This window comes from Podarcis melisellensis (genome assembly GCF_964234715.1).
Source record: "Podarcis melisellensis genome assembly, chromosome: 1".
In the NCBI taxonomy this organism is placed as follows: domain Eukaryota; kingdom Metazoa; phylum Chordata; class Lepidosauria; order Squamata; family Lacertidae; genus Podarcis; species Podarcis melisellensis.
The window spans coordinates 55,984,630-56,011,617 of NC_138528.1; the positions used below are offsets into that span (position 1 = coordinate 55,984,630).

The 26,988-nt window shown below is 38.2% G+C and overlaps 1 protein-coding gene across 15 annotated transcripts in view; it reads right to left on the bottom strand.

Moving 5' to 3' along the window:
• Positions 1-3,511: 3,511 nt before the first annotated feature.
• CD44 (CD44 molecule (IN blood group)) overlaps positions 3,512-26,988 on the bottom strand; it is a 68,606-nt gene continuing 45,129 nt past the window's right edge. For 2 of the 15 annotated variants that reach the window (XM_081891253.1, XM_081891260.1), the window contains 15 exons: positions 24,028-24,204; positions 21,602-21,775; positions 19,720-19,908; positions 18,317-18,490; positions 16,760-16,930; positions 14,471-14,650; positions 13,817-13,990; positions 12,688-12,852; positions 11,495-11,677; positions 11,091-11,243; positions 9,621-9,767; positions 7,942-8,127; positions 6,940-7,038; positions 5,694-5,772; positions 3,512-4,367 (listed from right to left, as the gene is read on the bottom strand). In XM_081891253.1, the coding sequence (XP_081747379.1) occupies positions 4,160-4,367; positions 5,694-5,772; positions 6,940-7,038; positions 7,942-8,127; positions 9,621-9,767; positions 11,091-11,243; positions 11,495-11,677; positions 12,688-12,852; positions 13,817-13,990; positions 14,471-14,650; positions 16,760-16,930; positions 18,317-18,490; positions 19,720-19,908; positions 21,602-21,775; positions 24,028-24,204 (2,459 nt within the window). In that variant the 3' untranslated portion in view covers positions 3,512-4,159. Of the gene's footprint in view, positions 4,368-5,693; positions 5,773-6,939; positions 7,039-7,941; positions 8,128-9,620; positions 9,768-11,090; positions 11,244-11,494; positions 11,678-12,687; positions 12,853-13,816; positions 13,991-14,470; positions 14,651-16,759; positions 16,931-18,316; positions 18,491-19,719; positions 19,909-21,601; positions 21,776-24,027; positions 24,205-25,144; positions 25,232-26,988 lie in introns of all 15 variants that reach the window. The other 13 variants (XM_081891255.1, XM_081891254.1, XM_081891259.1 and 10 more) reach the window with 12 other exon arrangements.

The window sequence follows — 26,988 nt, forward strand, 5'->3', positions numbered from 1 at the left end:
GCTAGCCAGAAGCACAGAGACAAATACTGCTTCCATTTTTCAAAAGTAAGCATATGAAAAATTATAACAAATCCCATTCATGTCAGTTTTGGAAACAAACAACTGTGTTTTTGAGGTGTGCTTTACCTGTTGTGTTTATGTGCAGTTGTATCTCGGAATTTCCATGCACCAGTAATCATACTTTTTATATATTAAGAATTTGAATGTCTCTGATAATAAAGAAGCTCTCTGAAAAAGAGCTACTAGTGGAAAGGCTGGCAGGATTCACTGTTGCTTTCACTCAATAAATGTAGCACCTTTACTGTGGCATATTCCATGGGATAAAATATCCCATACGGAAGCTAGTTGTCATCTGCCTTAAAAGTACTCTATAACTATTCCTTTTTTCGATTCCGGCTTACCTATTGTGAATTGCCTTTAGCAATTGCTGAAGTGGCAAATCACTCTGAGCCTGATGACCGCAAGTGTGTGAGACAACAAAGGGGAAAGCCACAAAATCTCAAGATCTGTGCATGTGTTCTTTTTCATATGCAACTATGGGTGAAATCCTATACACATTCATGTGGGGGTAAGTTACATTAAACTCAATGGAACTTACTTCCAAGTAGATATGTATAGGACTGTGCTGTTTAGGGAAATTATTGCGCTCAGGGCCTTTGAGATCATGGCCATTGTGTATATGATCAATTTGCAGTTCTTCCCTTGAAATGTGATGTGATCCATTTAGAATACATCCAAAAGAAACCATAAGCCTGGTCTTTGACATTGATTGGAAGTGTTCATCTGGGAATCGAAATGATGTACTTGTACAGTTCCTGTACCACATTTTGTGTAAAGACTAATGAATGCAGATGCGAAAACTTTCTATTAACTCTGGTTATTTTCTTGTATATTGTAATGGGAATGCCTCATTTACTGAGTATATTTTTTTTGTAGTTTATAGTTCTAATTCTCCTAATCTTTATCTATACCTCCTTTAGTAACTACAGTATTTGCTTTTAATACTTTCTTACTGTGTGAACTGATTTCTGTAACTTATGTATAAAACAAAACTGGACATTCTTTATATACTGGAAATAATCAGCGAAGACAATATTTCACTAAGTGTTGTACTTTTTATGTACATATCATCAATAAATGTGGATTCATAATTTTAACGGTTAGAGCGAGTGTCAATTATTACTTTTCAACTCTGAAAAGAATATGTGATGTGTTTGTGCAAAGTATTTTATTCCCCAACACCATTTCTACTTAGTATATGTAAATCTCTATTTTAAATTACTTATACCTGGGGAGCTTTTTGAGTATGACTCAGCTAAGGAAGTCTGTCCTTTTCTGGCAAAGAGGTCTGAAACCATACGTCTGACACAACCAAGCTTGCCATGTTACTTAAATTTTGTGGTTTCGATATGCCATAGTTGATCAGAGAATAAATAATCTAAAATCAAAGGTTTCCAGTTGTCCCAGTGCAACGTGCTTTCTGGGCCAACGCTGTCCATGCACCACAGACTGTTACATCAAAGCAGGTGAACCAATGGCAGCTGAAGGACATTGCACTTGGGTAGCAGACTTGTCTCTTAAGCAGCTAATTATGTCCAACACAGAAGCGGAAAACCAAATTTTAAACTCCTAAGCAGTGATGCTTCAGTCAGGGAGTTGGTGAACAAAAAAGGGCTGGAAAACTACTTTTATTATTTTATTCATGTCAGGACCAGGGATATTGGGTGTTTTTGTTTAAAGGATATATCATCTGGCTTCAACTTAGAAAACAATGGAGATTATTTTCTGTAGAAGAAAACTGCCAAGCTTCAGTAAGTGTTTATAACTTTTGGAGACCACCAGTGTCCCTGATACAAATGGGAGGGGGGGGGGAGAGAGCAATGAAATAAATAAGCCACAGCTGTTTGAATATGCTCGCTAGAAGAAAATCCTCTGCCAGTGACTCAAGGACATCTAAAAGACGTCTGCTGACACCACTGTGCCTTGGAAAGGGAGTGAATGAATGACATTCTAATTGTTCCCACATGACACTAAAACAGTAAAAATGGTTCTCTCCACGTGGAAAGAATCCACAGGAGTGGGGGGTTTTAAAAGGTGGGTTCAAAAAGAGGGTATGCTGCCAGGAATCCATAGCATTTCTGACTGTAAAGAAAACTAGGATTTTGCAGTGGCAATGGTGAATAAAATAAGAAACAATTCGTAGTGTTATTATCTGACAAGGTGCAAACATGTTTAAACAGCCAGAGCAAGGTGGAGGGCTGATGTTCGTCTACACAGTGTAGTGTGATCCAGATTAACAATGTGGTACAGATGTCAATGCTTACCCCGAGCTGTAGCATTGATGCATGGAACACTCCTTCCACAAACAGGCCTACATTTCTGCATTGGTATGATAATGTGCATGGTGTTAATTAGGAAATAATTAGGAGTTTTTAGTTTTTTAAAAAAATATGTCTCTTAAGAAAATTGGACATAAGAAGAACAAGGAACTGTGGTGATATATTTGCAACTATTTACTGTTATTCGGCTTCATAATATTTGTGTTTGATTTTCTCAGAGATTTTTATGTTAGTTTCTTCTTAGTCCTACAGGTGAGTTGTATTTCTCATAGCATTTGTCATGTGTAACCAACAGGCCATTTATAGCTTTCTACTGGAAAGGAAGCGATCATTTGCTATTCATCTCTGTGGCATATGGAGACTGCTGTGGTTATTTTTATGTGCCCGGTGCAGTCAAATGAAGTGTCTGAAGGAAAGGTTAAAACCCCTCTCCAACATCATGTTGCAAATATGATTCAGGTAATATGAGACGAATGGACTGTGTGCATGCTAGTTTCCTAAGAAGGAACATATTCTCAGCAGAGTGCCACCACCACCATAGTGATGCTTTGCACAAAAGCAACTTATTGCCCACACATGGCCTGCTAGGATGGGAAATGTGTATGCAAAGGAATGCTGTACATGTGTGGTTCTTGGACCTCTGAATGGTTCTTGGAGCTACCAGTAGCAGACAGTGTGTTGCAGCAATGGCACTCACCTGACCTCTGATCAGCCACATTGCTGCTGCTTTCAGGAAAGGAGAGTTAAGTGTGGTGCAAATGTACCAGCAGAGCCAATCTCGCACCTCTGCTAGTGTGTCTGCACTGCACCAGCCTCCCCTTCTTCCTAGTAAGCAGCTGTGATACAACTTGTGAGTGCCATCACCCCACCCAACCATCTAACTAGGAGTTACATGTGCTGTTTCTGACATTAGGCTGGCAGCCATGCATGGAACTCCAAAATGGAAAGAGTTATTTGAAGTAGACACAACACCCAGACATATACGGCTTCGATTCAGACCCCCAATTCATTGGAAACATACAAAGGATCCCATAGAAAGTCTACTGTTGTGCATCCATTATATCTAAATGTGGTGTAGTCAAATGGAGCTGAATGAATACTTTTAACAAATATTCCAACTATGAACCATGCAATAGATATGCAACTTTGAAATGCAAAAACAACATCACAGATTATTTAGATTATAGAGAATAAAAATTTATTTGCTATAAAATCAATTTTATTCTTACTCGCCTTTCCACCCTATTAAAAATTGTTACTGGACATTCCTGGAATTTTTGGATAAATTTGTTTTTCTGTATTCAATTACTTCAGCACACAATTCCAAATATCAAGAAGTGAGCGAGATTCAAAAAGATGACAAATCCTTCAGGGCTAAGTGACAAATAAGAATTCTGTTCTGAAGTCTCCCATTGCAATTAATATTGACGTTCTATATGCTCAGTACCTTAATGCCTTAAAGGTACTGGCTAGAGATCCTGGTGACTCCATTACGATATAATGAGGGGAAAGCTGCACAAGTTAGGGGAAATAAGTTGAAGTTGGTATTCTGCCTTATCAAACAGTAGACCACAATTGGGAGACGGGTGATGTTGGTGGTCGCCCATCTGAACCGGGCAAAATTAAGCAATCTTGAGCAGAGGAAACACGACATTTTTATCTTGTACCTGACCATTAAAAATAGAGAAAGAAGAAAATGTATGCTTAATTATGCTTCAAAGACATCAGTAGCTCATTGCATTTGTGAGTTCTAGTCCCAGTTCCGTGCATTGTTTTTTTTGCTTCTTCACCTCTGATGAAATTGGATTGGCGCAGCTCTCTTACACGCCACTCTTCAAGGCCACTTCTTGTTGGTTCTGCGTTTCATCAATTGCCTGGAATTCATCTGTTTGGTTTTCTGGCTTCTCATCATGCACCAAATGAACCATTTCCCGAGATCTACTGGCTTCTCCATTCAATCCACCCTTGTTTTTCTCATTTATGCCTCCTTTGCCATTGTTGATAATAAGTTTTTGCTTCTGCCCACATCTAATGTAAAGGGGAAAACATGGGATGTCAAAGCACACAATCACATACAAAAGTGAAGTAAAACTCACCAATTCTATCTGGGTTAATCAAAGCTTTAAAACATAAGAAAAGTCCAACATCCTGTCCTCACTTTGGCCAACAAGATGCCCATGGGAAACCTGCAAGTATGCATGTAGTATTTAATCTCGTGATATTCGAAGAAAAACTATGTTTTCAGTTAGGATGCCATTTTGATTTATAGCTTCCAGACTGAACCATTTTAAAGGAAATGTTATCTGCATTTGATCATGGTTGGTCTGTGCTTGTCTGCTTCTTTCAAGACAAAGGAAGAAAACAGCAGCTATGAAAGGTCAGAGACTATCATTAATTAGTAAACGTTTATGTCCACACTTAGATCCATGCATCAACTTACAAACTATCAGGAAATACTTCTGAAAAGTACCTTCTGTGTGGTAGATAAGATAAAAACAACAACAATGAAGTAACGTGACTTTGATAGGACTGGAATGCAGATTGCAGCCAAGGTAGTGATTCTCAGTCCACAGTCAGTGGAGAGCTGTCCGCTCATGACTCAAAATGGGTTAACAGTATAGGATCATCTACAGTTACAGGCAGGTGGGTGCTTTGCTGCATGGCAAAGAAGCCCACAAAAGTTACAAGCCTGCAATTTTTACTATTGTGCTGAGAGCTGGAAGGAGGAGGAAAAGGAGCTCCATCTTTCCTCTAACCTACTGCATTTCTATGCTGGGCCCAGAAGACAGGGCTTCCTTGCTTTGGCAGCCTACTTGGTTTCTATGCTGGTTGCATAGGACGAAAGGAGAGCTCCATCCCTCCTGTGCCTGCCTGCTCTCACAGTGGCCACCTAGATGCCTATGGGATGCCCACATGCAGGACTGAGCATCCTTTAGGAAAATACTTGTATAATGCAATTTCATGTCAAAGGGAAAAAACACATTAAAAATACATAGTTGACAACCTCTCTCTCCCTCTCATCTATCTATCCATCCACACACCCACTATAAAAACAAGAAAAAATTAAACTTACTGATTACCAGCTAACTATTACAGTTGCAAGGTTAAAAGATATTCAGAAGCATAAAGAAGTTCCTTCACTGCTTACTTATTTAAATATTTACCAGCCACACTTTTGTATAAATGCACTATTGTGTGCCTTGACGTGTGCTTTTCAATGGACATCTCTTGAAAGAAGGAGCTGTTTTCTCCTTTGTATTATTTAAAGATGTCAGATCTTGGAATTTCCCAGCAACAAGACTAAAAGAAAGTTCTGGCACTAACCAGTGGAAATTTACAAAAGCCATTCCTTACCTCCTTCGACTGTTCACAGCAATGCAAACACCAAGTATCAATGCCAGTGCCAAGAGAGAAGCAACTACAATAAGCCAATCTGTGGGTGGAAGTTTGAGGGAGGGGAAAAAACATGGAAACTTTTACTGGCTAGTCATCTGGATAGAGAGTTGACACAGTAGTTGACATAGTATCATTAATAACCCCACTTTATTTCCTTAAAGGACCCATGCTTATTGTTTTCTTTCAAGATATGAAGCAACAGAGTGAGGTTTCCTCTCAGGTCTGGCTCACAAATATTCTTTCCTCCCCTGCATGCCCATATAAATGGCAAAAATAACTGTATGGAGACTCTTTTGTGAGAAGTGGGGAGCATACAGAAACCTGATCATAACAGCTGGTACACAGCACTGCTGTGACTAAGAAAATGGCTGCTGGTTGTTTCCAGGTTCTTCCTTCGTTATGCTAAGATTTCTCCACAAGGCTGTGTATCCACATACAAGGCTGCATGAAGGAAATACTTACAAGGAACTAGCATGGTGCTGCAATATTATTTTTAAAGGTGGGTTCAGCCAGGTGCCTGCCCCCGCCCCTGGACTCCCCATCTCTGACCCAGATAGGATGAGCTAGCAAACAACCATGGTGCTGAAAACAAACAGTAGTAGCTGCTGCCTCCTGCTTCCTCACAGGCTCTGTCTGGCAGTGGCAACTAGCAACAATGACACTGAGGGAGACCAGTGAGACTTTCCCTCCTGTTTCCTGCTACACTGACCTTGCAAATACATGACAAAAATGAAGCCACTTTATAATGAATCTGGTGGCCTATGTAACCAAGTGTTTTCCTTGTCTGCCTGGCAGAAGATCCTGAAATGTAAGGCGATGGTCTTGCCTAGACTGAACCTTTAACTTAATTTCTCAGTGATTTAACCTAAAAAGTTCTACATGCAAAGCATCTAGAGCTGTGGTTCCCAAAGTGGGGCACACGCCCCACACGGGGGCAATTTGAGAATGAGTTATTAACAGTGAATGGCCTTTTAAGCTTCCTCCACGTGAATAGGAGTTCACTTCTTAAATAATAAGAATTATATGTCACTGGGGTGGGGTGGGGAATCAGGATTTTAGAGATGCTGAGGTGGGACATGACCATAAAAAGATTGGGAACCACGGACCTAGAGGCTCACCACTTCCAGTGGTGGCAGTGAGAGGAGCAATCACAAACCAATAGGACTTTATAATAAACATAAATGGTAAAAGTAAAGACACCAACCTGGTATGATAGCCATTCGTGGCTCGCTTTTTGGCGATTCCCCTGTCTGGTCAATGTGTGTCCCTCTTCCGGACCCCTTCGGGTCATTTGGGTTATCACCTAGATAAAAAACAAACAAACATGCATTACTCACAAAACATAAGAGCTGTGTTATATAAATCTGGAGCCCTTGAGTTTTCACAGACAAAAAAAATACATGATATTGTCAAAGGAAACACAGGTGCGTTGAGTTTCATAACAAGGCCCTATTCCTTGACACGGGAATGGTAAAGTATAAGGATACAGCAGTGCTTAAGCACCATATAAACCATAGTTTCCTCAGAGCTTTCATTTGGGTTTCTCCCTATCACACCTTGTTTGCCAATCATTTCAAAAAGCCTTCTTTTGTAAAATACTGGCAGGCTATGCTAAGGAAAGGGAAAAGGGGGGATCCATTACTCTATGAAAATTAAAATCAGTTTTCCAAACCCTGATAAAATGCTTTCTTCTTTTAAATTTCCAGCTAGTTTATATTTATTGTATACTTTAGCCCTGTATTTTGAGTTCTTCTGTGAAGTGTATCCCTGTAGCAATCAGGGAGAAACTGCCTTTCCATAACACCACATACACTTATCAAATGCATGCAAATACCGCAGACGTTAGCTAATATTGCTATGTGTAATTGTTTGTAGTGATACTTATAGAAATATGTATTAATCTGTTACTAATTTGAAAATAGTTCCCATAAGTGAGAAAAGGGAGAAAAATCAACTAATCTCCAAAACTGGAGAGACAGAAAGATTGTTGAGAAACGATCACACACCTTCCTTCGACTAGTGCAAACGCATTCATTAAAATCAGAGTTTGATCATGCATCTGTGCAAGAAGCCATGAAATAAACAGAATGTAATCACAGTGCGATTTCCATCTAAAAGCTATTTGTTTCCACACCACATTTCCCCAGGATTTTGATGTATGGAAAAGTAAAGATTAGCTGAAGTTCCTGGAATTTATAACTCTTACTGGCAGTAGGCGATGATGGATGTCTGTCAGAACCACTGTCAATTTCAGGAAAAACTCCAGGTAATACATAATCTTGAGTGCCATTTACAACAGGCTCATCTTCAGTGCTCCATTCAGGATGCAATCCATGTAACTGTGGATCTTGTGTTGATTCTTCAGTTTTGGTTCCATCCTTTGAGACTACTGCTGTTGTAGTGATGGTTGAATTAACTATTAACTATCAATTAACCTTGAAATTTGCAGAATTAAAACCGGTTTGTTTTTTTGTTTTACAAAATTCCTACTATACTGAAAGTTTAAAAAGAACAAAATAGGGAAGGTTGCAATGTTTCTGATCTGCTCTTGAAACCTTCCAGTAGTAATGGACAGAGACGCAAGTGAGCAACAGCCAGACACAGCTCAGATCAAAGCAACATTGGATCCGAGGATCATTTGGCAAAAGATGCCACATTAGAGTGCGCTTACACATGGAAATATTGTCTAATATTAAAATTCATGCAAGCTCCCGCTAACAAGCCCATTAACCGCTAACAAGCCCATTAACCCACACCATGCTTGGGAAGTAAGATGTTGTCTTTCCTTCCCTTTTCAAAACTTAAACAAACCCACTGACTCAGGTTCAGTCTGATTTTTATCTCTACAGAGATAAATATTCAAGAAATGTAAAGCACACCAGCAGTTTGGAAAGTCAAAGAATATGCCAGGAACAATGAAGTGAAATGAATAATCAACATATCAGTTCTTACTACAGATATTAAGAGGTGCTATAATTGTCTACCTAAAAAGAAACACTAGCCACTGAAACTAGGAAGGAAATGAGTCTCTAAAGTACGCCAAAAACTTCAACACATTGCCATCTTTAAGCAAGCATCCTGCAAAATCTTATATCTTGGCATTAATACTGACAAAGACAGTATTTAAAGACATCACTAGGCTCTCAAGTAGGAGATGTAACAACAGACAGCATAATAGATACATTTTGTGAAGGATCATTAGCTTCACATGATAGCAAAATGACATAATTGAAACAATAAATGCAAATATTTGCAGAACGGAATAGAGAAATCATGACCTAAATTGTTTTAGAAAATTATTCCCCTGTACATATCATACTCTCCCGCCCCCCCCCCCCCGCCCCCGCAAAAAAAATAACATATGTTTGGGAAACAGTCAATTTGATCACAACTCAAAATGCAATACTCCTTCAACAAATTTACGTTGTGTAAACCTGCAGTGCCTGGCAAACAGACAAGTACTTCTCACAATCTTGGTGGCTATCAAAATGGCCATGGCTATCACAATCATATGTGCTCCCTTAGCCACAATTAAAGAATATTAAGCAAGGAATTTTGACAGGGAAATTTCAAAACTGAAGTTCAAAGATATGGAAATGTCATTAGGCTGCAACTGCTTACAAATGATTTTATGACATTATTTTATGAGGTGATCTCCACATGGTACAGTCCCTAAGTAGCAACTTCAACACATTCGTTTTACCAATAAGGTCCTGGCCAAGGTAACAATTTAGTTTCTGTTCCTCGACCTTATATAAGTTCAGGTTACATGCAATTTAATTTTCGGTGTCTGTTTTAAAATAGACATGAAAATTAACAACATGAGATTATCTCACCTAAGATAGACAGGGTTAAAAGGAATCCCACCACCATTCTACTGAATACCTGTATGATCAGTATTATTTTTTTGACTTATTCCTCTTCGAGGAACAATTCCAGGAACTAAGACATCTGCTGTTGATTTCGTTGTGTATTTGTCTTCATGACCCCATTGTCTCACTGGTTCTGGGGTTGAATCTTCTTTGGCCACATCTATGGCAATGGTAAATGAATTGAGATTGTAAAAATAGCAAAACTATTAACTGCTTTTCACTCTGATCCACTGACTTCTTACTCTACCAGCAGAGTATTTCTATCCAAACAACATACTGGGATGCCAGATTTGCTACAATTCAGAAATTCCAAAAGACTTTGACAGTGATCTGGCTTCCCCCTTGGTTTTATTTTCTGACCCAACATCTGACATCACCAGCTGACACTGACAGTTGATTAGGCATGCAGAAAATTTCATCAACTTGACAATGACATTTGTGTTATATACTTTTGATGGAAGAGAAAACTATTCATGAGCTACAGCCAAGTACTTGTCAGTTGTGGATGAGAGCCCACGTTCTTCAACCTTCTGCTCTCTACTCACCACTCCCTTTCTCTCACACTCATTTCAACTCTTCTACAGGTTTTAACTTGGGCTAATTTTATTATAAATCATGTCATAATTAAATGATTATCACAGCAAACATCATTATTTGACTCTGGGTGATTGGCATATGCAAATAATAATCATAATGAATGAGATATAAAGAATTAAAATGTAAGACTTAGTTTCAGAACCATATTTGTATATCTTGTTTGTTTATGTTCTACAAGCTCTACACATGATCAGAAATTTAAACCAAAGGCCATTATGCCCTACAGACTAGCTTGAGAACAAAACAAAACAGCATAGAAATATCTGGTCAGGTAATATCAAGTTCTTGTGTCGTGGAATGAATGCTATTGTCTATATTGCCAGGCCTGTTTTTCTGGAGCCTGCTATATAAACTTGATGGGAGGAACATCTCCTTTAAATGGGGTTTGCATAAACTCAACTCTTAGAACAGGAATTGTTCCTTATTATTATTAAGGAATAGCAAGCTTCCCTCTAGTGAGAGAACTTTTAATTCTAATTTTCAGAAGTCTAAGCCTCAGCACAATTTATGCCCTAATCCCTATTTTGAACAAATCACTTGTCCTTGTCATGTATCATTGCCTAAAAATATCCCCATAGGGCACTTTCAGCTCTCAGAGGCTAGAGCTAACATTCAAAAGTTAAAATCAGAGGATTTCCTAGAGCATGAGACATCGATCCCAAAGAATCAGTCCCTCTCAAATTGCCCGAAAACAGCAACCTTATGTTAAAAGGAACAAATAATATTCTTAGGTTAGAATTCCAACCTTAAAATCTAGGCATTAATCAACATTTCCATTTGGTGGAAAGGCGGGGTACAGATTTAAAGAACGACAAATGCTTTGTTTCAAAAACAGTGCTTCATTTCATACATTGTGATGAAATGAATAGATTATTCAACGCAATACCTGTTTGTTTGCTTTCACTATCTGAATCAACTCCCATCGGTATACCATCTCTAGAAGTATTTGTGGGATATATTTCTTCAGCATACCAGCCTGGCTGATGAATGGGAGGTAATGGTTGTTGAGTTGAGTCTTCATGATCGTTGTGTATGACAGCTGTTTGGTGAATCAATGATGAACTTAGGTTTGGACGTGTTAAAATACAAAATGATGGCTTTTGCAAGCCACTCCCCTTCCAATAACTCACTGCGCAATGTTCTCAGCTTTACTCATATTTACATGCAATTACATTTCTTGTGCACCTTACATGTTCAACTATATTTACTGAATGAAAATAAGAATCCAGTTGTGAGCAATGTGATTCCCCACACCATCACCAATCACTACATAATTAAGAATGCCACAACTACCTGTATGATAGAAATTATCTATGTTATTGTTTCCAGCTGGAGGAATAGCTTCTATGGGTACTTCATCCTTCGTGCTGTTTGTAGAATAATCATCTTCTCTACCCGATTCATGATGTACATCATGTACCATTGGATCACGAGTAGCAACTTCATGTCTGATATCATCACTGGAACCCACAGCTATGATAATGATGGTTGGGTTGGGTTAATGTTAAGTGTTCTGTAACATTTGCAGAACTACATCCCACATGATTTGCTTAGCATCACATTTAATTTTTTAAAATTAGTATTGCTAATGGATATCCATTACCACATTTTAGTGGATCTCAATGCAAATTTAGTTTCCTTACAAACCAGGACACAAAAGGAATATAATTCATTTGGAATATATCAACAGAATGAAAAAACAAAAACAAAACAAAAATGCACACATCCTCTTTATAGTTACATGAAATGTTTTCTTTTTATTCTAACTTTCTGATAGAGGAATACTACTATGTAGCAAGTTATCTCTAGATATTTGCAGTGTATTTTATTGTTACTTAAAAGTTTTACTGTGTGCATGAATGAAAAATGGATGTTCAAGGCTTATACCATAACTATAGGTAAAGGGACCCCTAACCATTAGGTCTAGTTGTGGCCGACTCTGGGGTTGCGGCGCTCATCTCGCTTTATCGGCCGAGGGAGCTGGCGTACAGCTTCCGGGTCATGTGGCCAGCATGACTAAGCCACTTCTGGCGAACCAGAGCAGCACACGGAAACACCGTTTACCTTCCCGCCAGAGCGGTACCAATTTATCTACTTGCACTTTGATGTGCTTTCGAACTGCCAGGTTGGCAGGAGCAGGGACCAAGCAACGGGAGCTCACTCCTATACAGTGGTACTTCGGGTTACAGACTCCGCTAACCCGGAAGTAGTACCTCGGGTTAAGAACTTTGCCCCAGGATGAGAACAGAAATTGCGCACAAGCAGTGCAGCAGGCTCCATTAGCTAAGGTGGTACCTCAGGTTAAGAAAGGTTTCAGGTTAAGAACAGACCTCTGGAACGAATTAAGTTTGTAACCCGAGGTACCACTGTAATTGATTTCAGTAAGATTAAAATTGCAACCTGTTATCTAGCTCAATACAGCAGCCTAATTCATCTAGAACGTAACAAAGAGAATATCTGAATTTTCTTCTTCTTGCTTGTACCTATATGTGAAGTTTCATTTCCATGCACGTATTCAACTGAAGAAATAATTCCAGGTACAAAATAATCTGTTGACGTGTTTGAAGGATGCCTGTGTTCATTGTTCTGGCCAGGATGTGCTTCTTGAGTAGAATCTTCATGGTCACTTCCACCATCAGAGACCACAGCTGTCACAATATAGTTAGATCATTCATTCATTCATTACAATGCTTATGTAATCTATTACGAAATTGTTTACTGAGAGGCACATTACCTGGCCTTCTACTGCACATAGATTCAAGTTACAAGAAAGGAGATTCCAGCTAAACATTAGGAAGAACCTTCTGACAATAGGAGTAGCCTAACAGTGGAACGGACTCCCTTAGTAGGTGAGGGACTCTCCTTCACTGGAGGTTTTTAAGCAGAAATTAGATGGTCAACAGTTGTGGAAACTTTTGTTGAGATTCCTGCGTTGCAGGGGCTTGGACCAGATGGCCTTTGGGGGTCCCCTCCAACTCTATAATTCTATGGTTATGTATTGGGAGGCTTCTGACTCTTTCTAAATAATGCATATGTTAGCCCATCAGCATCCCTAAAGGGCATGTTGATGGCAGAATTTCCTTCAAAAGATTTCAATGAAACAGATTGGTTTAACAAAACAAAAAAAATGTATCTCTACAAGACTATTCATGTACAGTTTTGTTTTGTTTTTGTAACTTGGAGGCGTAATGCCAAGTAGCCCTTCAGCCCTAGATTTATTTGTATTTTACCTGTCCTTACTACGCCACCATTAAATTACTCCATTCATAAGTCAGTGGTCACTGTCATCCCTGAAAGTCACAGTTATGGCAATTTATTTCTGTACTTTCTGCATTTATACACCCACCTTCTAACAGTGACTCATAAAAAACACACACCTGGGTTTGAAGGCTAAGTATGGAGAGTCGTCTCCTGTAATTACTGACTCTGCTTTTAAGTGGGTTATGAATACCATTATTTTGTTGCAAATGAATGGAACTTTATTATCAACTGGCAGAGAGAATGAGAGTAGTTGGGATAGCTCTTCAAATGGAGTACGGTGACAATGCAGTACATTTGAAAAATAATACAAAGAACTGCAAATTTATTAAAGTTCTATTTCCTGGGAGGTACCTGTATGATGCGTCTCCTTTTCATGCTTTCCTTCACTTGAAAGAATAATTATAGGTGGAATATTATCCATAGTTGTGTTTGTGGTATCTTCATCTTCACTTTCCCACCCAGGATGCATTGCATGTGGTTTTTGTGTGGTGTCTTCCTGCTTGCCATTATCACTGGAGGCAACAGCTGTTGTAATGATGGTTTGAATATTTTTCAAATGTTACAGAGGTATCGTTCTTTTCATCAGTTCTTACTAAGTGCTATGTTTTGTTGAATTGAATCAATATCGTATCAGGTTTTTAAGTATAATTACGTTTAGTCTGATGGCATTTACCTACTATGATTTACAGTTCAAGTACCTTTCATCCAACACCAGAAGAATTAAAAGCCATTAGAATTCCTGTACTTGGAAGACACCCAAGGAGATGTTTCCATTTCAAGACTGCTTCAACTTGGAAGAGTTATTTCAGGCAGGAGATAATCTCAAGCAGCAAACAAATTTTGCATACTTTTTCATCACACCATGCTTCCTGTGTTTAATGAAAGTCCATTTATTTAAATGGAGTCAGGATTACATCTTTACATAGTTTGAGATAGCTTCTAATTTATCTAGAGAGATTACTGAAAAAAGAAGTAAAATGTTTTTACTATTTTTCCAGTCAATACCTGTGTCTGAACGTTCATTTTCATGCTCACTTTCAGCTGCATGAAGAATTCCAGGCAGCAAATGATTTCCAGATGTGTTTGTGAGATGTTTTTCTTCATTATCCTGTCCAGAATGCTCACTGTGCAACATTGTATCCCGACCGGAATCTTCATAGTCAGTGCTATCACTGGAGACTACTGCTGTTACAAAGATGGCTGGGTCAGTTTTGAATTCTCTGCTTTCACATGCGCTTCACTAAGTGCAATTCTACTTAACCCTAATATGGAAAGTGGAAATCAGTAACCACAATAGCCGTTTTAGATGAGACAGAACTATAGCTCTATCCAAAACGTATTCTATGGCTATAAAATCTACACAGAAAACAGGGCCAGTATACCTGAATGAGCGTCTCCACCCCCATCGTTCTGCCCGGACACTGAGGTCCAACGCCGAGGGCCTTCTGGCAATTCCCTCACTGCAAGAAGCAAAGTTACAGGGAACCAGGCAGAGGGCCTTCTCAGTAGTGGCACACGCCCTGTGGAATGTGCTCCCACCAGATGTCAAAGAATAAACAACTATCTGATGTTTAGGAGGCATCGGAAAGCAGCCCTGTTTAGGGACGTTTTTAATGACTGATGTTTTAATGTATTTTTAATCTTTTGTTGGAAGCCGCCCAGAGTGGCTGGGGAAACACAACCAGATGGGGTTGTTTTTTTTATATTATTATTATTATTATTATTATTATTATTATTATTATTATTATTTCTAATTTAGCTAAAAGATTTAATGATAATGAATCCCTGCCTGTACCTGTATGTGGCATTTCCTTTTTACTCGCTTTTTATTCTGAGGAATGATTCTAGGTGGCTAATTAAATTTAGATGCATTTGCAAGGTATTTATTGTCACTGTCCCAGCCAAGATCATATCCAACCATCTCTGCTTCATGAATCTTTTGAAGCCTCTTGTCTGGGAAAACAAATCTTTCTGCCATAGGACTCATTTTGTCGGACTCTGGAGTATTTATAAATACTTGTCCAGATCAAGTCAACATAGGCCTTTGATAATCAACCTCAATGGAAGACTAAAGTAGCCCAGTCTAAAAAAAGAAAAGGCAAGAATAGGTGGGTTTTTAAAAAAACTTTTCATGTTTTTTTCTCTCTAGCTGCAATAAATTTGCCTTCACTGCCCAAGAGGATATAAACTAGCCTACATGTGTGAACCATGAGAGGAATCTTTGTAGTTCATTCCAACAGCTGCTATAATAATGTCTGAATCTGTTTTAAAGACAACAAATGGTAGCGAATGGTAGCCTGATAAAGAATAGACCCATTAAAATCAGTGGACTGGAATAACATAAATCCATTTATTTCAGTGGATCAGCTCTTGATTTAGTTAGACAATACCCTATGTTAGCAGTTTCCTCCTCATAATTATTTGATACCCATCTTATCTAGCTTTACAGGCACTATCAGAATTTTAGGTGAAGCCAATTAAAATATTAGGTTAAGGCTTAAGCAGTATTAATTATTAGGTTAAGACTGAACTCCATATGCATTGTCAAAGTAATAAATTCCATCTGGGGAAACAATAACCTCCAATCTAACATGCCACATTTCTCAAATTCTTTTCCCAAAGAAGTATGCATGGCTTCATCTTTAAGAGGACTTCAACCCAAGAAGATTTCAAAAACATTTCTGTTTTGCTTAGAAATTTACTGATGTGCTATGCAAACTTGCTACTATTTTCTTGTGGATTTGGGGTTTTCTAAATTGTTTTTAAATTTATTGTTTGATCTTGAGTTTACATATTTGTCAGTCATCCTGTGGAAGTTTTGTCGTTGTTTTGAAAGGTGACTATACATTTATTAAATGAATTTTAAAAGTGTAGAAAAGTTTAACAATGCCGAATTTTCCTTTACTTCCTAGTACCCAAATGAGATATTTCCAAATCCTCTTCATGCTTGTTTACACTTGAAATGAGACCAGGCATAATTCCATTTTTAGATGTTTTTGTAGGATATCAATTTTCATTGCTCCCACCAAGATGGATCTCATTAACCTATATACCATGATTATCAGTCTTCACGGTTAATCTTACCTGTGGAGACCACAACTGCTACAATGATGACTGAATTAATACCACATTTTCACTATCAGGCCCATGTTATGTAGATTAAATAATTTTCTTAGGATGTATCAGTAGTTAAGGCTGCAATCCTGATTCATGCTGACTTCATAGGAGTCAGGATTACACCCTTCGTAGGAAATAATAATGACTGGGGCTGAATAGAACTTTTCTGAGATATACCTGTATAAATGGATTCATTTTTTTGCTCATTTTCACTTGGATGAATAATTTCAGGTAGTGTCTCTTTGCTGGATGAGTTTGTGGGGTATCTTTCTTCATTGGACCATTCAGGATATATGCCATGAGATGGTGGGCCTTGAGTGGATTCTTCAACTTTCAGCCCATTATCTGCTTTTGTGGTGAAGTATTTGTTAATTTAATATATGCAGAACCACTGTCTATTGTACATGGATCTTGCAGTTCAATATGAATCCAACTACACTGGTGGCACTCAAGAGAAAAGGGTGCCTTTTAGGGGTCTGTTTATCCGTAACTAAGTCAAGATTCTCTATTACACTTTTAGTATAAGTACTTTTCAATAAAACAATAACCAGTTCATATTTCAGTTAATTCATTTTAGTTAAATCCTTTGAAACAATATCTTATCTAGCCATTATTACGTATATGTGAAGCAAGCATTTTGTATTTCACAGCTATAAAATGATTTTGGTTTTAGTTAAATGGTATGAAGACAACATATTTTGTTCATTTCTTATTTGCAGACAGCTAGGTTTCTAAAAAAAGAAAAGAAATAAGCTTGCAAAGGAGGTGTTTTGACTTCCTCATAGACACATGCTGTTTATGGCACAACTACCAAGTATTTGTAAAAACAAATTTGTTCTTTCAATGTTGTGACGGTAAAGAAGGCAACAGAAATACAAATTAGTAAATACTGTAGATAATTTTGGTTATCTACAGTAAATATGGAGTATTTTCTACTTGAAGAAACGCTAAAACAACAGTAATGGGCTGCATCTACACAACAGAGGCCCAAGCAAAATAATTGTGTGTAAAGCACTCTGACACTAATATTCTTGGTGTCAGAGATTGAATTATATTGGGGTGGTGGTGTCAAGATGAAATAAAACTAATATGATATGAACCCCTACTCAGATGATGAAATGTGACTTATCTGTTTGAATGGAATAGTGGCTCTTCTCAAAGCTACCTCTTTTTAAAACTTAGGTGCCTCTGTTGCAAAAGAACATGGGTCCACCATTCTTTAACACTGACTGAGGTAGCAGGACAGAGAAATGTGCGTAGGAGCCTACAGAAGGGATGGCGCCATTTGGAGGTTGGGCCTCCATGGACTGGCGATAATGCCATCCATTATTGGGAATGCTAACAATCCATTATTAATGGAAAGTTTTGTCAGACTGCCATGATTATCTTAGTGCCCTAATATTGGAATACTAGGAATTCACTTTAAAGGGTAGTAAGAAGGCCTAAATATATGTGAGATGCAGGTCTGTGAATGTAGCTGCCGTGTAAGGGGGAGGTGAACTGGATCAGAACCGTGACATAGGAGGGGCTGCTGCTTTCCTCCTGTGCAATTACCACAATAAAAATGGCTTCCATTTCTGAAGCCATGTTTCACCCCAAATGGAGAAGCATCAGACCCCAGTTCTAATAAAGGCTGGACTTCTCGCTGAGACATAAAAGCCTTCCTATTCTCTGACATAAAAGAGAAATAGAACTGAACATAGGAAGATTACATTAACATCCTGCAGCCAGTACCTGTCTGAGAAGATTCATTGTCATGAAGCTTCTCACTTTGAGGAATAAGTGTTTCTAGGACACCAAGGATCGTTCTGTTTGTGGCAGAACCACTTCTCCGCCCAGGTTTGCCCACTGCTGATAACTGATCTTGATGTGATTCTTCATGTTCAGCACTTTCATTGAAGGCTAGAACTATTGTAGCAATGATAAATAATGCAGGAATCAGTAACTCAATATTTTGGATTTCCGTGCGTTTAGTAGATAGTGAGAGACTCAGAAAGTTCTGTTTGTGAACTCCAATGGAAACAGGCTCCCCCAATTTTCACCATAGGATGGAGACATTATTTAGGCATGTAGAATCACCACAGAAGTTAATAGGGAAGCCTATTCTGCCTGTCAGAACTCTCACCTCAACAAGGTGTCAATGTACTGAGGTGGTTATTTGAATCACTATAGTTCAAACCTTCCATGGGGAAGAAGCTTGACTCAGTGGCAGAGAATCTGCTTTGCATGCAGAAGGGTTCGATCTCTAGCATCTCCACATAGGACTGGGAAAGACTCTGTCTGAAACCTGGCAAATCTGCTGGTAGTCAGTGTAGACTGCCCATCGTGAGCTAGATGGACCAGTGGCGTGACTAAGTATAAGGCAGCTTCCTATGTTTGAGATGGCATGCTAATCACTAGTTAGTGCAAGAAGAGGTATAATTTTATCATTTTATATAATTTTTCTTTCTGTGTGGAAATGGATAGAATGACTAATGCACAAACCAATTCGGCCAAAATGCTTGGATGAAAATTCAGTCTTCTTACAGAATCAGCTACTTCCACTGAGTTCAGTAGGCTTACATCAGCTTAAACCCAGATTCTTCAATTTGCATACTGTAGCAATAAGTCTGGCAACCAATACAACTCAAGCTGCTGCATTGCCACAACAGGGATAACACAGAGATAACTTCAGAATAACCAAACAGCAAAATGATCTTGATTTATACCTCTGTATTCTCACACACGGCACATCCTTAATATTCAGTCAAACCACTGGCCCATCAAGCCCAGTACAGTCTACTTTTAGATATTTATATAGGTTTACTAGCAAATGGTATAAACATAAATTTTATCGGTATGACATATCTGGGGTACGTTTGACACTGATAATAGATTGTACCTATCTATTTAAAATGTAACTAAAAATAATGGGAGAAGAATGGCTGCGAAAAGCAAAACTCTCAACAGTTTGGAACTCACATCTCCAACATATGGAAGAATAACTAAAGGAAACTCACAATGCCCCCCCCCCCGTGACTAAAAGTTCTATTTTTAAGTATGGTTAAACATCATTTCTCCAGAAACCCGGATCAGGAAATGAAAGCAAACAATCCAAATGAAAATCTAATTCTACAGTTCACTATTGGTTCTGATACCTGTATGGTGGGAAGATTCTTCCTCCAGAGTTCTTTCTCTTTCACTTGATGGAACAAGCACAGGATGCAGTACGTCTGAATCTGTGGTTGTAGGTAATGTGTCTTCAGTTTCTAATCCAGAGAGAGCACCATCTAGTGGATTCTGAGTTGAGTCTTCCTGCTTGAAGAAATCATCACTGGAGGACCCAGCTGTTATGATGATGTTTTGAATCAGTTGCAGTGTTATGCTTGCTGAACAACCATCCAGATTGTTCACTTTATCTTGTTAAACTAGACATGGCTTGCTTTTTCAATTATGTGCATAAGCAAGAGGAGGAGGAAAGTAGATAATTTTTTGGGAAAGTATTGTTGAATTCACAGCCACCCAGTGTCATCACCTCGATTATCAGAAGTTGCTGATTTTCCAGACAGTGCCCCAGAGACCAGTAGGAATAGTGGAAAGGCGTGTAACAGTATTACAGGCAGAAAAGATGTGACAACAGCTTGCACCTTTAACTAATCTATCAAACGTCTTTGATAGATGCCAAGGCTTTGTACAACTGAAATCACAGCACCATCTTAAGTCCATAAACTTTCTCTTTCTTGTCTTCTTTTTCTTCTTCCTTTTTCTTTGAAATTGTACTTTTTGGAATATGTTTAGAATTTGTTCCAGGCACTAAGGCCAAATGCTGCAGATAGATAATGTTGGTTCACACATTCAACTTGGAAAGAAATATTTTGGCTGGCATTCTGAGCCAGATGTAGTTCAACCATTTCAGCATAGCCTTATACAGTTCTAAAGGTGCTGCTGTTTAAATCCAAGGAAACTGTCAGAAGCGTCTTGAGGTACCACCACCACACCACCAGATTTTTCCTTCAGAGTCAAACCTTTTCCCAGCATTCAGCAGGAAGCATAATGTGTTGAACATTATGATGACTGCCTGAGATGAGCCCAAGAGAACATGCTTCAGATTTTGAGAAATAACACCAAGCACACAGAAAGCCCTTTGGAATAGGAAAGCAAGGTAGACCCCATCTGCAAGAGAAAATGCTAATACATTTCCATAATAAACCAAACCAAAATTGCAATGCAAGTTGCATATGTGTTTGTATAAATGCCATTTATTCATCTTTCATTTCCTAATATTGCAACCGTCCTCTAATGTTGGCGAATCTATGCCCTTGGGTTCAAAAGAACTCTGTTTTCATGTGTTTGAATAGCAGTTTATATAGTTCTTTCTTTAAAACAAAGTGAAGCGTCACAAAATGAGCTCACGTTAGCTCCCAACTTTCTAAGCAAGGAACTGATTTGAGCCAATTTTGTGAAGTCTATAAGCACTGGCTACTTGAAAAACACAGCAGCAACTTGATTTTGTATGGGCCAATCTCATCATGTTTCTATACTGCCTTTTACTGGCTGCGTGTCTGATCTATGTGTGCTTTAGCACTGCCAAACTTTGTGTAGCACTGAACTGAGGCCAACGTGGTTACATATGACAGCACTTTAAAAAATACTGCTTTAAGATATGGTTAGACAGGGATGACATGTTGGTTTGGAACTTCTGCAAATTTCAGGGAACTTTGGAGTCTAAAATAAATTCAGATTTGGGATTTGTGACTCACTCTTGCTTAGTCAAAGCCAAATAACACGTGAGCTTTTGGTTTCATGGTTTTGTTAAGATTTAACAGAACACATCTGGGGGGAAATGCCTTCAAATGTGTGGCTCTGCTTTTTTTAAAAAAGTAATCACAGCATATTATCTGCAGATGTAGTAGCAGATATACTACAGATGTAGCACTGCACCATGATTCTAGTTATTAACTAACTTCTAGACTTTGATACTGTGAGAGTTGATGCTGACAAGAAAGAGGTAGTGTCAAGATCATGCTTTAGTAGTCATACCAGTAGCTGTTGAATAATGTTCATCATCAACTAGAGGAACAATTCGGGGTAGCACATCCTCCCTTGTGCCATTTGTTGAATATCTGACTTCACTGTCTTTTTCAGAGTGTACACCGTGTAGAAATGAATCATGGGCCGAGTCATCATGCTTGACATCTTTGGTGGAGACCACAGCTGTTGTGACAATAGTTGAATTGATATTTATTTGACTATATTCCACACTACCACCAACCAATTAACGTTGGTATTATTTCTTGGGTATAACACATGGGTATAACACAAGCCATCTATATTGTACAGGTATTTTTAATGCATAGCTCACATATCCATGTCGTTTCGTCTTTAGCATCAAGTGGAAACTTACATGTGTGAGAGAACCCTCTGAAATTCACCATCGCAGGCACAACAATTTGAAATCAAATGCAATACTTTACAGTGGACAGTTCACACATGTCCACTGAATGCCATCAAATACTGAATAAATAAACAACCATGAATCAGGAGTATGTCCTCTTTATATTGCAAATATTCACTCTGGCTGAAAATTGTTGCAAGAGTAGTAGATCTTCAAGCAAAACCCATGATACAGGATAGAAAATTTTCCCAAATGAAAATTTTTCTAGTTTCTGTTTCCTAAGTGGCAATGAATGGCTGCCAATTGCAAATGTAATATTGGGAAAGTTTGGACGTTTCAAAGGTTTTGTTCTATTTACTTAAACACAAGTACAATAAATATGCTAGGTTAGAAAATTTTCTGATGCAAACACGTCTGGAAAACCCACATCAATGGGCAAATGTCAGGATCATTGCCCTCAAATGTCTTGGAAAATAGAATTTTGGAAACTTAACATTTTACTTTTCATCAGAGTGGCAGAGACAAATTCTGCGTTTATTTTAAGTTCAGGTGGGCAATCGCACAATAGTGCCACTAGTTTTGTACTACTACTGAAGAAAATTGCAATCATGACCACTGATGAGTTTCAGAGATCATTACAAAAATCCAAACTCAACCCTTCTGTTACCATCAAGTGCTATGCATACTAACCTTTCCACTTATAACCAAAGGTTGTCATTAAAACAAAAACTGGGATTGGTTCTGTGCTTTGAACAGCAACTTGATACAGAAAAGTAAGGGTACTTCTACACTGTCCCTACTCCTGGGTGCTACTCAGTCATGTACCAGCAAACTCAGGTTATACAATTAAAGCAAGTTTTGTGCAACAAATCTGCTTCTCCTAAAAATCAGTCTTAAATGCAATGGAAAGGTTGTAAAGTGTGGGATAACAATAGCTTTATTAAATAAAAATAGTAAGTAAGTAAGTAAGCAAGCAAGCAAGCAAGCAAGGCTGTTGCTAAAGGCACAAAAATATATGTCTCCAACTACTGTATAAAATTATGTTGGAAAACAGTAAAATAAAGTTTTGATCCACAGAATTTTTTTCTTTGAAATGCACTCATTGACTTATGATTTGCTTTGCTTCACTATGGAAGAACTATAGCAAAATGCATGATCCATGCAATACAATGAGACCCACTACACTTCTGATAGATACAAATGACTACAAGCTGCTTGACTGATTTCACTAAATTGCATTTTCCACAATTAGAGAAAGAGTAATCCAGGAAGATATGCACAACATATGTTAGTTTAGCATATAACTTGATGCTTGTTGCTAAACCCAAAGAATAGCTTTTACCACCACCACAAAACAACCACCATCTCACCATAGCAAAATAAATTTGACCTCATAGACCACCTGTGCACAAATAACATGAATGATAAAAGTCAGAGCCTAGAGATTAAATGTACTGATAGGAATGGTACTTTTCCAAATACAACTGAAGGCACCAGCACACTTTGCAATATCCCCATCATAGAGATAATCCAATGCAAAAGAAAGCAAAGTAGTTTAAGGATGTTTACCAAGGAAGGCGTAGTTTCATAATATGCATTCCTAGGACAAATGCCTAACAGACACCAATGAGAGGAGGTAAGGCAACTCAGAGCTAAACAAAGTTCAAGCATAAAACACAAAATGAGACTTTTGTTTGTAAGTATGCATCCAAGTTTCCATTTCCAGAATAAGCCAATAGGATTATATCACTGTAGGATATGCATAGAAAAAAGGGCAGAGTAATATAATTCATGGTACTCAATTAAATCTTCTTTGCTTTGTGTTGTCTATTATTAAGCAGTAATCTTCCACTATATCCAGAATTTTATTATAACATTATAAATTAATTTTCGATTTGATGCTGTTGTATTTCTGAATTATGTATGGTACAAATTATTCCTTATAGATTATCATCGATTACTTCTAGAGTGCTTAATATGTACACATACATCCAAATCCCATTGTTTACTGAGACACATCTAATGACTTTCATTATAGCGCAGTGCATACATTACAGGAATTAATGCTTACTGGTTTTTGATGGCCGAAGTTCATTATCACCACTGCTGTTCCATTCAAGAACGGTTTCAGGATTTAAGTGCCCAGACCCTTCTCCATTATGATCATCATCATCATCGCTACCATCATCATCATCGCCACCATCATCATCATCACCAACAACATCATGATGTTCTTCAGAACTCTTATCTAGTGATTTGATTATGTAAATCTACGATAAGCTTTTAATATCATTATCCATTTCCCAATCACCAAAGTAAGTATTATCCATCCTTATCCTTGTCTTTTTTATTTGTGGTAGTGTTTTCAGAGCTCCTCGTTAGAGATGAATAATGAGTAAGAGATTAATAATGCGTAATAGATTTATTGGGTGGAACTAAATCAACCAGTGGTGGCGGTGCAACAATGTACAGTGGGCATCAAATCAATAAGACTGTCTGTGATCCAGTGCATGGCAAGAAGATGGCTGAATTACAGTTACAGTTGCCTTGTATCACTGTAATACCACACAAGGCATTGTGAGTGATATAATAAAGAGAAGAGAGAGCATTTACAAGGCACTCAGTACACCAGGATATGCTCCTGGGAGGCACTACAAGATCCTTTGGATCCCACTAGAGAAAAGTTGGAGCTCTGAATATGAGTGATTTGACAAGAATCTCAGTGGAAATGCTATATTCTTACTGTATAATTTGCTACCATAAGAAAAGAGACAGTTACACAGAAGTTAGAGACAGCACAAGAGAATTTTCAGTTTATGCATCCCACTGCCACCACAAATAATGGAGCTGGCATTAAGAACAACCAGTGGATAAGAAGAAATAAAGTTATTGACAAAGCAACCCAATATTAGGATGCTTTGAGGAGTTATTAAAAGAGCAGGGGATCTCAGCAATACATAGATGTAGCAATAGAGGATACATATTCAGCCCAAATGAATATTCATGCATATTCAGTCTGAACTGTATATTCAGATCCAAAGATTTCTGACTAAGTGGGGCTTTATTGAATAGAAAAATCCTTACGGAATTAGGGGCTGTTTTCTACAATCAACACACTACTTCTGATGTTACCATTAAGTTTGTATTCTAGACAATTATAAACAATTGTTAACAGTTAATTTTTTTACCCCAAGTTCCTTCAATGGGATGATGCACCTCCTTAAAATCAATACTGGTGGACATTTTCTCATGTGAGTTGTGATGAGGGCTGTCAGCTGTTCAGACAACAGAGGAATGAGATATGATATTTTTATTTGTTAAGCCAACATTTCCCAGCTAAGCTACTATCCATCAACACCTTCCTGAATAAACAACTTGCCTGCCAACAATAAGATTAATAAGAGGAAGGGAGAAAGAGGCTTAACAGTTAGGCGTTTGGTGCTTAATTCAAGAAAGAGGGGTCTGTTCCTATAGTTCTTGCCTTGACTTCTCACAGGAATTGAAAACCTTGTAGTATTTATCAAAATCAGAAGTGTTTATTTATACACTAGAGAGAAGTTAGCTTAGGGCACAGAAAAAAAAGAGCAAGACATTGATAAAATAAAGCCAAATACAATATTAACCAATAAGGAAGCAAAATAAAGTGGAGGAACAATTAAGTGAGGGTATTGAATCCCTTTATTTAAATTGTGGTGCATCTACAAGCCATTTTAGTGAATCCCAAAGCTCTTACTCACACCCACCCACCAAAGTTTTACCGTATGTATTTTTGTGCTTACAATGGGTGGAATCCAATCAGGGCACTTATGATAACAGAAGGCTTTTGATTCAGCAGGTGCCTCTGCTAATGGACAGGGAGGGCAAAAGATTGATCCCAATTCACTCTTCGTCCTGCAATCCATCCCCACAATAGCTTATACTGTGTTTTGGAAGGTACCCCAAGTTTCAGGAGCACTGTGGAAGATCTGAGCAAATGTTTCCTCCTCTCAACCACTGGATCAAAAGCCCTTCCATGAGCTCAGGGAAGGGTAAGAATGAGGATTCCTTTCTTTCTGTATGTATGCAAAGGGCTGCCCTTTTAAAACACATTATTGACTATATTATTTTTTCTTATTTTAGAGTTTACTCTGTTTAAACCTTGCATAAGAGAAAAATGGGACAAAGTGTCAGGCCAAGAAGCACTGCTCACAAAACTGTCCTCAAAAGATCACTAAGAGAACTGGATCTCATAAAGTCATTTGCCCATTTTCTGTCTCTCTTGTTTCCCATTGCTAATTGGCAACAGTAAGCTGCTATTTTTTTATTTCTGTTTGCAACTTTGATTTGGTTTAAAGAGAAATGTCAAGCTGATGTGGTCAAGAATCCTTAAATAGGGAGAAGTAAATACAAGGCTTTGTGTGTTTGTTATAGGCTACAGAAAGATCAGTTATAATGACTGTTTTCTGGTCCATGGTAACGCCAGAACTGTCTAATAACGCTGGACTATGGTTTAGTGCTACATTCATGAGCAAGAAAGAGCTGCCATGTGACTTGCGCTTGTGCATTCCTTCTGATCACAGGGAGAATATTTATTTTCATTTTCTGAGAAACCTGGTTTGCCATTATGTAGGAACCAGGGACAGTGGTTTAAGAGAAGCTGTGGATATTTAAACAAGCCTGGTTCATAACTCAAGGTTTGAAGTTGGCTTGTTCAGAAAGTGATCAGAGTTTGGTTTACAACAATCTCTGCTTCATATGTTATCAGTTAAGATTCTTTGAAACTGGAACTAAATGCTCCAGAAGCCTTCTCCCTGCCACATGGAAGGAGAGAAGAAAACAAGCATGCCCAAGACTCTCAGAAGCTTCCTTCACTTTGTGCATGGTTTATGCGCCTAAACCATGGCTTATCATTATGTGCAAATGCAGTGAATGTGAAAATCATCTAGGTTATACCAGACTACAGTATAATACCAGGCTAAGGTATTTAATTTAAGTGTAATAAAATTGTTAAGAGTAATGAAGAAAGCCAAAACAATGCCTTTCTGGATTCATA